We start from the raw sequence: 12361 nt of genomic DNA on the forward strand, positions 1-12361 counted from the left end.
CTGGTGCTGGTCGTGTGAAATTTAACAAGTGATCACATCCCCGAAAGTGATCTTTCAAGAATACTGCCCTTGATTTCAGGTGTGAGTTGTTCTACGTGCTGTGTTGTGAGCTGCACATTGCGACGGTTGACCGAACATTCCAACCGTCGCCAGGCCCATTGTAAATTCTTCTTACGCACTGGAAGTTTTAGGGCGCCATCTAGGGAGCGTTTTACCACAAATATTTTTCAAATTGTTTCATCACTGGAGGAGGAGAAATTGAAAGGTCACGCAGCCTTGCTGCCAGGAAGTGAGCTTCACTGCCATTAGACACGCTCTCCTGCCTCAACTAACGTCAGCGAGCGCATTCTGCACTGGAAAATTTACCACGGTAACATGCCATAATCGGCGACGTTGCAGTGGGTGCTCTTACATAGAGTCATTTGTGTGGGCTCCCTTGAGAGGAAGGGTGTGCAGGTTTTAGTCTGAAATTGCAGCTGTTTTCACACAGTGCTGCCACTTAATATTTTGCAGACAACTGCCACTGCGTGATCAAGGTGCTGTGCTTGTCTGATTGCAATGCCCAAACCTGGTTAGGTACTTTTTAATCTGGCGTGTTCAGGATTCATGCTGAGTAAAGCTCACCTTAGTCTAATGTGAATCAGACAACAAAAAGGGACGTACCTGGTGCATAGTGAGGGACTGCACCTGACGCTTGAGAACACTCATTCTTGCTGTTGTGACAACTGACCTCACGTCAGGCACCACGGCGTCACTGAAGATTTCGTTAATCAACCTGTGATTCCGCATGTATCGAGACGCTGCTATGTGCTTCACAGAGAACTCATCGATATCTGAAGGGAAAAGGCAGTAGTAACCCGTGTTATTCACAGAGGGAAAGAAAAGAAAAACATCGACAACTGCCCAGACTTCACCGATTCCCTCCAGTCCTTACAATCATGTAGTGCAACAGCCGATGGAAGTAAGTCCCTGCAATACTATGCAATGTTAAGCAACTCTTGATGAATTTCCCTGCTAGCTTGCACCCTCTGTGACCTTCCTGTTGATTGATTCATGGTGGTTTAACGACCCAAAGTGACACTGAGGCTGTAAGTGATGCTGTAGTGGAGTGCTCTGCGTTAAATTGTGACCATCCGGGTTTCTTAAACCTAAATCTAAGTACATGAGCATTTTCACATTTTGTGCACCTTAGTCCCGCACACCTCCAAAATTTAGACCTTTTTCTTGGGCCTTCTGCACATTGCAATCATTAGCAAGCTCACAATTTCCTTTCCCCTTGCCAGAGTTTCAAAAGAAAGCAACTCTTGAATGCTATATTATGCCACTAGACTAAAACAAACAACTAAATAAACATGCACAATAGTGTCGATAATAGTGTCTACATCAAAATTCCACACAAAGAGAAGGCATAAAAAAACTGCTGCAGCACCTTTCTGAATTTATTTTGTTTCCAATTCTATCCTAAAAAGTTTAAAGTACCACACCACACTTGCAATTTTAGTGTTTTGGCTAAAAGCATCACGAGAGTTGCGACAACATGACAACAGCGGTTTCCAGAAGAGGGATCTCATGGCAGATTTCATCATACGACCACTGCCACAAGGTTATCAATCATGATAGGCATTACAAGGCAGAATGGCAGCTATGATCACAAGTTTATAGCTCTATTAATTTTTCTTAGGAGAGTTGGGGAAAAAGTGCCCCATAGGACAAACTGTCCTAACTTTTGCTATGAAGAGAGCAGGTTAGGGTGAATATATATAAGGAAACCATGAGCAGACAGAAAGATCATAGAGGCAGGCTTATGGCAAATAATGTACTGGGAGCACCAAAAATGCGGCTGGCCCCGGGATTCAACTCAAGCTTGCCTTGAGCCCACCTACATTGAGAAACTGCTGGCAACTACTGCTAACACGGTACTGGCAGGATGCACGTCGCTTTATGCTTGGCAAGATCTATCTATTTGGAGGATTCGGCTAGTTATTTAGCCAACATGCCTCAAAAAGTGTACCCACAAGGACCTTGTAGAAGCCTAGCGCCACATAGCTGCTGCAGTTAAGATTGAGTGGCATGCATTCTGTAATTCCAAATATGGCCATTGTCAACTGGATGAGGCCGCACTAGTTTGCTGCACTGCATTGCTTTTATGGTGGCTTCAACGTTCCACGCACAAGTGCTGAGTGAGAGACAGACAAAGTTTCACATGGCTGCCACACTGCTGAGAACACATATAGTGACAATTTATATTTTAACACTGAAAGACTTTAAATAGACCATACTTCAACAAAAGCACTTATTTTCTGATGTTTTTCTATATACAGCAGAGAATTTAACAAGCTATTGTTTGTAATCTGGACTTATTTACACAAGCTATCAATACAGCAATATTTCATGAAATGGCACGTGAAAGCAAGGCAAGTTTAGCTGATGGTAACAGCAGGTAAATTCAGCACTGAAGACATCCACTGAACGCAAGGCTAAACACACAGTTATTTTCTTTAAAGCTTATGCAAGCATTGTTAGCTCATTACCCCCATTAAGAAGTAATTGGAAGGAGACCTACCACTCAAACCCTTGACTTCCAAAAGGTAAATGCTATTACTCATCGAGCCAGAGCCTATCCCTACACAAACGAGACAAAAATGGTCGCAATTACATTTCAGTGAAATAGTGCTCCTGCAATTCACAGGCAAGGGAAGAAGAAAAGCAAGTTCAGCAGACCCAAAAGCCACATTCAGCCAGCTCTTACTCAGGTGGTGCAAAAGTACAGTTGGTGTAAACAACGCAACTAAATTGGAGAGTTCCGTCTCTTTTTTAGAGTCATGCCACTGTAACTTATTATGGCGTGTCTTTCCCAAGAGTGCCCACTGGCAAATACAACCATTTAAAAAATATTTCGGCGTGCGAGATGCAATCTGAGGCATACCCTAGCTTTCAAAATGTGGCTTTTGACGTACTGAACCATTTCACTAAAGCAAGCATTTGCGTAAATGTCATAGCAGTCAATTAGAGGAGGTAAAGAACAAGAGGGGCAGGGGGTGAGGGGGTAAGCCTCTTTCCAGTACCAACATTTCAACAAGTGAACTTGTCCTTGTCTTGACTTGTCAGCAAGGTTCCGACTGGTGTTGCAGAAGTCTGCTGCCAGACTCTGGGGTCTGTAATACTGGCAAATGGAGGGGTCTGGAGAGCTCCTGAGATGATGATGATAAAGCGGGTGGCACAGGATCTCCGGGGCAACCAAGGAGCAGTGGGGTGATCAAAGCTGGAACCAGGACGGTCTGTGGGTTGGGGCCATCAAGGCCAGAGCAGGCCGGGGCATACAAGACTGGCTAGTATATGCAATCTTGTACACTCCAGGAATGCAGAAGCCTTGGTGAGCACTCAGCCCACAGACCAGTCTGGGTTCCAGCTTTGGTGTCCCCATTGGTCCTTTGGTGTAGTGGAGGCGCTGCCAAAATTTACTGAATGATGACACGTTTACACTTTTTACTTGCGCTGATTTCCACTTCCCTTGCAGTCTGGAAGCTCAATTTACATGAGCAATGCCAGTCAGGTTTTCCAAACTTGTAATGTCATGTTTGGGACAGCACATGATGAAAAAATTGCCTTGGGACTTCTGCAACACCAGTTATAACCTTGCGTAGTTCTCTTCGTCAAGACGAAGAAAAATCATCTCATAATAACATTGCCACCCAGACTGAATCCACCATCCTTCGTTCTTCTCTATATCCTTTAATTCTACTCAACGTTTTCCAAGCATGCTTCGGCCTACTTTGGTCAATATTCATTTAGTGATAGACACATGCATCTGTTTTGTCTTATTGCATTTTTCAACCCGTGGCTCCTTTTCATGGAAGCAAAAAGCTTTTCAATTGCAGCTGCAGTTATCGCAAGCACAAAGCTTACTGCTGCCAAATGTCAAAAAAGAAAATTTATATTGAACAAGGCGCCACGTGTCCCAAACATATAATTCTGCATGAACACATGCGTTATAGTCATGTCTCAGTGCAAGTGTTTTACTTTAAAATTCAACTGTGCTAAGTACAAACCAATATGTACACAAGGACTATGACTCTGTGCTCCCTCGGTCACCCTTTAGAAATAAAGCAAGGACTAGTCTTACTATGAGAAGAAACTGGCATGAGAGAGTTTATTACTGATATAAGATTCAGACTTTAATGGTGCAGTAGAGTTGTAGCAGTAGAGATAAAATTAATGCCAATCAAGCTAAGCTGAAAAGGCACAAGTTTTCAGTATGACAAAGTGCCTCTAGCATTCCAAATACTTGACAAAAAAGAAATAAGCATGGCCACACTTAACAATTAACACCACACTCCTCTGTGGGGATCGTGGTGTGCCCCGGCACCTTTGTGTAGGCGTTCACCTGTTCTGCCGTCCCTGTGCCTCTCCCTTTCCACCTGTGACTGTCTGCCAGGGGTGGCATTTTCCAAGAAAGCGGTGGCACTTCACACTGCAGGCCACTACGGCCGCGTGACCGGCAGAGCGACCGCGAGGAGACCTCCGAGGGACAGCACAGGGTGTGCACAAGTTTTTCCTCTGACCCGCCAGCTTTTTTTGGCCATCTCTCAGACTTGAGCTTCTCTGCGGTGCCTTGCACCTACGGCAAGAGTACGTACCTTGTGTTGCTCCTTTTCATAACGCTAAGCTCAAAAGTGGTGCCTAGTGCTCCTGCGTGGTTATACTACGCCAAGCTGCACTTATCAGAGGCCTTAGACAGCAGAGATTGCCCTAGCTCTTGCAAGTGGGCCTGCTGGTCCTCGTGAGAGTACGCAGCATAGCCGCAGGGAGCCTTCCTCCTGCCGCGACCTGCAGGGGCCTCCTCCTCTGTACTTTTTGCCTCTGGTGCGGGAGCTCCTTTGATTCCCATGGTGCCCCAGCACCAGGCTTTTGAGCAGTGCCGGGTGTCGCCGGAGGCAAGTAAACTGTTTTCGTTAACTTATGGCAACACTGTTTTCTGGTGTGAGCAGCGCTCAGTGTCCCCCTTCTGCAGCCTGAGTGCACGCACAGCAGCACGCTAGGTTATTTGAGGCAACAGCTGACGTTATCGTGAGGCTTGTCAAGCTCAGACCAGGCGTGGTCAGTACTCCTGTGAGAGACAAGACCCCACACTGGCACCACCGAGATTTTGAGCCTAGCGAGCCTCAGGGCTGCGTTGGTCGTCACCTTGCGTAATCTAGTGCGCTGTTGTTTACTTGCCTCTGGTGGCACCCAGCACTTCATAAATGTCCGGTGCCAGGGAAGCATGAGAATCAAAGGGCTCCCGCCCTAAGGGCGAAAAATATAGACACCAGCACGGCAAAACATGTTGCTGAGAGAGAATGGCTCCCTCAGATATGCTCGATGAGCAATGGGCCCACTTGCAAGAGCTATAGGGAAATCTGCCGTCAGTTCGGGCCTCCAATAAATGCGGTTCGGTATAGTATGACCACGTGCGAGCGCTAAGCACCACTCTTCGCCGTGTGTTCGGAAAAGAAATAACATAAGGTATGCACTTGCCGTAGGCGTAAGGCACTGCAGATGAACTCAGGCCCGAGTGATGCCCACATAAAGGGGCCGGCGAGCGAGAGGAAAACGTGTACGCACCATGTGTTGCAGTGGAGAAGATTCCCTCGCACTCGCTCTGCTAATTTAGCTGCCGCTGCAAATTGCTCCATCCAAAGGAGACGCCAGAATAGGGACACCAGAATAGGCAAAATGCCCGCGCAATGACGCCTTGGTGCAGCTGAACCCAACACCCCACAAGCATGACCTGTGTGCTTCCCAAATGTCCCCCTCAGTAAAACATGCTACTATACAACTGATGATTCCTTGCAGCATTGTTCTTGAAACTTGTAACGGATAACTTTATGGCTGAGTTACTCTCAGTAACAAGTTCTTGGAAAAGCTGCAGATGCGTCCAACATGAAAGCTACATATTTTGCAATTTAAAACCTACCCCTCACCTCATCAAAAGAGATAGCATGAACGTGACAATATGGTCTTCTGACACGAGCCCCTTAGAAATGCGCTCAGCAAGTGCAGTAATTTATCCCATCTACAGTTTGCCCTAATAGAGGGTCTGTAGATTTAACAGCTGAAAACCAATAAAACTGTGCAGGCACCTAAACTACCCTCTTTAAGTAGATTAAACATTTATCAATAGCCATAAATTAAAATGCAGTTTCCTAGTAATAGGATACAAAATAAAAACAGAACAAAGAATGTGTAACACCGAAGAGAAAAGAACTAAGGGTATCCTAAGCAAAATATCTTCATTAAAAGGTAGCTGACGACACACACACACACATTTGCTCCTTAAGTTTCTGTAAGTTTCAGACACCGGTTATTTTAGATTTGTCCCCTTCAACACATAAGGTTTTCAGAAAATCTAGGGCATGCAATTGACATACAATAGTTAAAGGCAATACTGATAGGGTACACAGTATCAAAATTAGAAAGAGGGGACAATGGACTAAGTGCAAGCAAAGGTGTCATTTTCATACAGTGCTATAAAAAACAAAACAAAAGCAACCAGAAAAATAAGGTAACGTTTAAACACCCATTGAAATAGAAGACAGACTTCTACATTTCACATCAGCAGCAGCAGCAACAACACCAAACTAAGAATGCCTTTCCAGTTGACAGCGCTGGCCTCCAGATTGTTTGAAAATTTGGCAGTAGGAAAGCAGCAGCAATGAATTCTCGGCAAGGCGCAAAGAATGCTGCATCGCAGCTTTTGCCAATAGTGAACAGAAAGAAGTGTGCAACAAAAAACTGTCTCCTGCCCACCGCACCCCTGGTTTGCCTACCTTGGACCCCTAACGAGACACAACTATAAGGGATGTGTTCAGCACACAAAAAATTAAATGGCACGAGGAAACCCTATGATGCAGCTGCTTTTGAAACATGCAGCGCAGAGAGGTTAAGAAAAAAAGAAAGTCGGAATGTCACACAATAAGACAAATGTCACACAACTTGTACAATAAGACAAAACAAATTTCGTCTATTCACATTGCGCACAACGCAAAGGGTGCTTTGCAACCACCTGCAGTACAATGGCATGTGCTTTTATATTATATTACTAAGGCCGTAGCCTGCCTGTTATGATACCAAACTATTCCAGCATCTGTGTCCAAGGAGAAGCTCTGCATTCTTACAAAATAGTATCATGGACAAATGCCTTCCAATGAGAAACAGTTCAAAGGCAGTTCTGAATACTTAACATTTCTAGAAGCACTGCAATGAAATATCAAACAGCTATACAGTTGGGCACCTCTAGAACGAAGCGCTTGGGGCCTCCAAATTCATTCGTTGTGCCCACTTTGTTGTAAAGGTTGTGTGCACTGGACGTCTCACAACAGAACCAGGAGAGAATTATTCCTTTGTTACAGGTCATTTTGTTGTAGATGCGTTCATTATAGAAGCGCTCAACTGTACAGATATATGGTAAGTGTCATTACCAAGGTGACGTACTGTCCTAGTGAAAAGTTGCAAAGGCAGTGTGAATTTGACAAGACCTGTAGCTGAGCCACATGCTAGTGCCCACATAGAACTTTCGCAACTCCACAACTTGACATTAAGAAGAACAGACACCTTTAATGTGCGTATACTGCTCAAACCTTCCAGCTTTGTGCATGACAAGTTGCTGTGGGCATTTATGCAGCCTAGATAGCATGTCCAAAGCTGGGAGGTGGTGGAAGTGGTGGCAGGAATGGCAGCGCGATAACGTATTGCTAAAACTGTAATGCACTTCACCCATTGTGTTTCGGAGCAGAAGGGAACTCTGAAATGGGCACTCAGGTCTTAAAGAGAGAAAGAGGAGGGGGAGGAGGAGGATAAGTGCTAACATTATGTGAACATTAACATTAAGTGAACAAAATCTGCATTTGAGTGCTCACCATCCTCATCTTCTGCCGGTTGTATGCTAACCTTGCCATCACTTTTCTGAGATGTCATAAGCGACTGCAAAGGCAAATACAAGTATGTACGTCAAATGCAGAAGTCATAATTGGCGATACTGAGAAGAACAAAGAAAAGGTCTCTGCCCAGTATGATGACCACCATTCAACATGAAGACCCCTGTTCATCTAAACAAATTTGTAACACACACGAAAAAAAAATGAGAAGCTTGGGCAGAATTCATCCCTTTAATCAATAAAACAATAAAATTTGCTACATTTAATGGCAAATTTTACCGGCTTTTTGCAACTAAAATGTTGGTATCAATAGAATCTTCCCATAATCAGCCAGCTTCGCTGGCCACAGACTGAAAAGTAAATATAGGGCACAAGCACTCTACGCCACACAAAAGAAAGTGACTGATTCGTGGCACTTATTTTCCAAGAAAATGGGTAATCGCCAATTTTAACAGGGCTTGAAATCTGTTCATGCTGGAAATCCAGCTGAAAGGTAGCTGAATGGACAAGAGAGCTAAACAATATCACAAATGTAAATGTACTCCAAATAGTAAAGCTCTATTCAGTATAAGAACCGACAAGTCTGTGTTATGGTCAAAACACGTCATATCAATAACCACAGTAACATGTGCGTAAGGCAGGCTTCAATCACCATTCATAGAGAATGGTATACCTCCACAAGCAAGAGTACACAAGCAAGTTCATGATAGATGGATTGGTGCTACCTTCCCTAGAGCATGCACAGGTAGTTTTTGTGCCTTCTTTTCCACTGCTTCAAGTTTGAGTTATCCTTTTCATTCCTCTGGTGTCCACGTTGTCTGCACCTAATCTCTTCACCAACTCTGTCAGTTTTCTGACATTCTAGGCTAAATAAAGGTCCCAAGCTGTTCAGCATATCACATACTAATCTGCCCTGACCAAGTTATGCTTAAACGGAGCGTACAGTAAATGGTCAAACACAAAAGCACCCAACTGACCGAACTGACAACTGATGGACTCCGTTCAAGGGCCTCCCTTTCTTCAGCAGCTTGCTGGGCTGGAAATAGAAGCAGCACTCATGAATTTATTGTTAAAAGCTAGCAAGCACTTAATTAACAACAACTATGGTATAAGCCTAACAACCGTGTTCATCTTGAAACACTGCAACTGACAGGCAAACAAAGGTGCACACATAAAGCAACACAGCCATCACGGGATGTGCAACATGCAGTTGCCACCAGCCTCAGCAGGAATAACATGTTTTCAGAAACTGAATTTGCAAGAAAAAACAATGCATGCCTGCCAACGCATATGCATATACACATTCATAAGTACTAGCGGGGAGACCATGTGCTGTTGAAGTATATGATATTTCTATCATTTTGATGAAGGGGACCTTCACATCAGAAAAGCAAATCTGAATCTAAGCAAACATGAAAAAAGCAGGCCGGTTCACAACCAGTCTGCTTTATCTGGCAGTCAGAACAACTATACAAGCTTAATATGCTAAATATTAGCATGCACCAGTGAGTATAAACAGCTTAATCCTCCTTAGTTCTCATTATAAATGGCGCTCCGCGCTTTTTGCAGCAAAGCTATCTGTAGCTACCTCACGGCAGTGGTCGATGTTCGTCTGTCTACCTGTCGAAAAAAAAAATTTCGGCTCCAGTTTCTCACGAATACTCATTAGCTTTCGATATAATGGAGGTATCTTGGAAAAAATCATACTGAAATTGGCCCCTAAGACGACTATCATTATGCCGAGTTTCATTTACTTGTCACAATTAGTTCACAGTAAAGTTGTGAACGTTACAGAATTCCCGTCTGCTATCAATACATGGCTGTCTATGAAAGGAGGTTGCAGAAAACGGCTAACTCTTGTTTTATTGAAATTATCCTGTAACAAATTACATGACAATTAGCCGCTGAGACAACTCTAACATTAAGCCAAGTTTCATCTACATTTAGCAATGAAGTAGCTCGCAGTGAAGTTGTAAATATTGTTGCAGAAAGAAAGCAGGCCCACGAGTATAATATAATGTATATTTACAACAGAGGTATATGGCGTTCAGGCAACTGCCAGACTTTTTGTTGAGACAACAGATGTCTGGCCAAGTGGACGGTCATCCAAATCAAAGATGTCCCGATAAGATGACAGGAGGTGACGAAGAGCTGCTGTTTGCTCGGAAGGAAGGTCAGGGGCGATCATCTTAGAAACATCGTCCGCGGGCGTCCGCGGGCGTTGAGTACGGAGGAGTGGGTGACAAAGGTCTGTTGGTACTGAGGAAGGATTCAGAGGTCAGAGAAGAAACCTCAAATTCCTCCAAAGGAGTGATATGCGCTATGGCGATACCGTGTGGCAGCACATGCGACGAAAATCCAAAATTGAGGATGGGCACGCGAGTTCAGTTTTCGCGGATCCGGATTAAGGTGCTCGGCAGGGCAATATTGCGCGAAAAAACCACGTCAGTAAGCGGCGACATGATGTACTCGCCATCAGGTACAGGAGGACAGGGCGTCAGGAGGACATCTGTAGCCGCTTGTGGAGACAGCCTTGCAAACTCAGCAGAACATAAGCGGTGTGAAGCACAAGTTGTTGCGTCGGCAGGAAGTGGCAGATCCAACAGCACAACACCTGCGGAGCAGTCAATTTGGGCAGAGTGTTTCGAAAGGAAGTCGAGGCCGAGAATTAGGTCGTGCGGAGTGTTCAAGGACGATAAATAGAACAATGGTATAATGGTCCCCAATGGTCACACGTGCTGTGCATATTCCAAGGACAGGTGAAGTACTCCCATCGGCGACTCGCACAGTGCCCGGTACGGCGGGTGTCAGAACCTTTCTGAGCCTTCGGCGGAGAGCAGCGCTCATAACTGAAAGCTGCGCTCCTGTATCAACCAGAGATCTAACAGGAACGCCATCAACTTCAATGTCCAGTAGGTTTCCACATGTAGGCAGGGTCAACAGAGGATTTGTGGGCCGGGTCGGAGTTGCAGCTTCACCTCCGGGAGCTGCACCGCCAGTTTCCAGAAGCGAAGCGACCGGTTGCAGAAGCGGACGAAGAGCGGTGAATGAGAAGCAAACGGGACGTGCGACCTTGCGGAGACGGGGAGCGGCTGGATCTTGGTGGAGCACTGTCGGCGTTGATGTTCCTAGTCGGCGTATAGGGCGAAAAACTACGTTTGTCTGGTACTTGGCGGTAGTGACTCGGAGACGACCATCGAGGAGGCGATGACCAGTGGTTGCGGCAATGACGGGCAATGTGTCCAATACCGGAGCAATTAAAACAGATGGGTTTATCATCCGCTGTGCGCCAGTCAGCTGGGTTGCGACGGAGTGGTGGAAAGCTTTGCGTCTTGAAGCGAGCGGCCGGAGAAATCTGGTAGGTGTTTGTATGGCGGAACGAGCACAGAGATGGAATGCCCAAACTTGCTATTTCCTCCCGAACGACCGCTTGTATAAGGGAGATAGATAGCGGGCACGCTTTCCCGACAGTCGGAACGAACTGGAGCCGGAGCTATGACCTCAAGCTCACGGTGAACGATGCGCGTGATATCTTCCAGTCCTGTGGGCTGAACTAACCGCGCAGGTCTTCGCAAGAAGATGTCGCGGCGGTATTGGGCAATCGGCCGAAAGTTTGAGTGACGCGGCAGCCCTTCGCTTGTTCGAAGCGCCGGCACTCCTTTATAATTGCATCCACAGTGGCACAATCCTTGCACATCAGGAGATTGAAGGCATCGTCTGCAATACCTTTCAGTGTGTGACCAATCTTGTCTGCCTCGGTCATGTTGTTATCAGCCTTGCGACAGAGGGCCAGCACATCCTGTATGTACATGACATAGGATTCTGTGGACGTCTGAGCGCGGCACGCATGTTCTTTTTTTGCTGCCAGCTGACGACCGACAGGTCTGCCAAACAGGTCTCGCATTTTTTCTTTGCAGACATCCCAGGTTGTTAGGTCAGCCTCGTGTGTGTCGTACCATTGCTTCGCAGTTCCTCTTAGATAAAATATCATGTTTGCTAGCATCATTGTTGGATCCCACTTGTTGTCGCACACTCGCTTGTACATCGTAAGCCAGTCCTCGACTTCGGCGGTGTCCGTGCCACAAAATGTCCCTGGGTCCCGCGGATGAGTGAGGATGACCGTTGGCACGGGCTGCTGAGGTGTTGTCGCTTGTGTCGGTTGATTTGCCATTGTGGCAGCAGGTAGATGACGTCCGCTGTGATGTTCCGTGATTGTACCCCGCACCTCCACCAAAATGTTGCAGGAAGAAAGCAGGCCCACGAGTATAAAATAATGTATATTTACAAGAGAGGTATATGGCATTCAGGCAACTGCCAGACTTCGTCTTCCCCTAGTCCAATTCAACTTCTTCCTTCTCTTCACCGTAACAATATTGTGGAATTCCCGTCTGCCATGCAATGGTACTTGCATACATCACCACTTTATAAAATAATAAGAATAAATC

At 45.6% G+C, this 12361-nt stretch overlaps 1 protein-coding gene across 7 annotated transcripts in view; it reads right to left on the reverse strand.

Moving 5' to 3' along the window:
* Positions 1–12361, reverse strand: part of LOC142582970 (SWI/SNF-related matrix-associated actin-dependent regulator of chromatin subfamily E member 1-like) — a 36350-nt gene that overhangs the window by 5105 nt on the left and 18884 nt on the right. For 5 of the 7 annotated variants that reach the window (XM_075693160.1, XM_075693159.1, XM_075693161.1 and 2 more), the window contains 4 exons: positions 8894–8952; positions 7899–7962; positions 2564–2623; positions 664–833 (listed from right to left, as the gene is read on the reverse strand). In XM_075693160.1, coding sequence (XP_075549275.1) covers positions 664–833; positions 2564–2623; positions 7899–7962; positions 8894–8952 — 353 coding nt within the window. The remainder of the gene's footprint in view (positions 1–663; positions 834–2563; positions 2624–7898; positions 7963–8893; positions 8953–12361) is intronic. The other 2 variants (XM_075693162.1, XM_075693158.1) reach the window with 1 other exon arrangement.

This window comes from Dermacentor variabilis, chromosome 5 (genome assembly GCF_050947875.1).
Source record: "Dermacentor variabilis isolate Ectoservices chromosome 5, ASM5094787v1, whole genome shotgun sequence".
NCBI lineage: Eukaryota > Metazoa > Arthropoda > Arachnida > Ixodida > Ixodidae > Dermacentor > Dermacentor variabilis.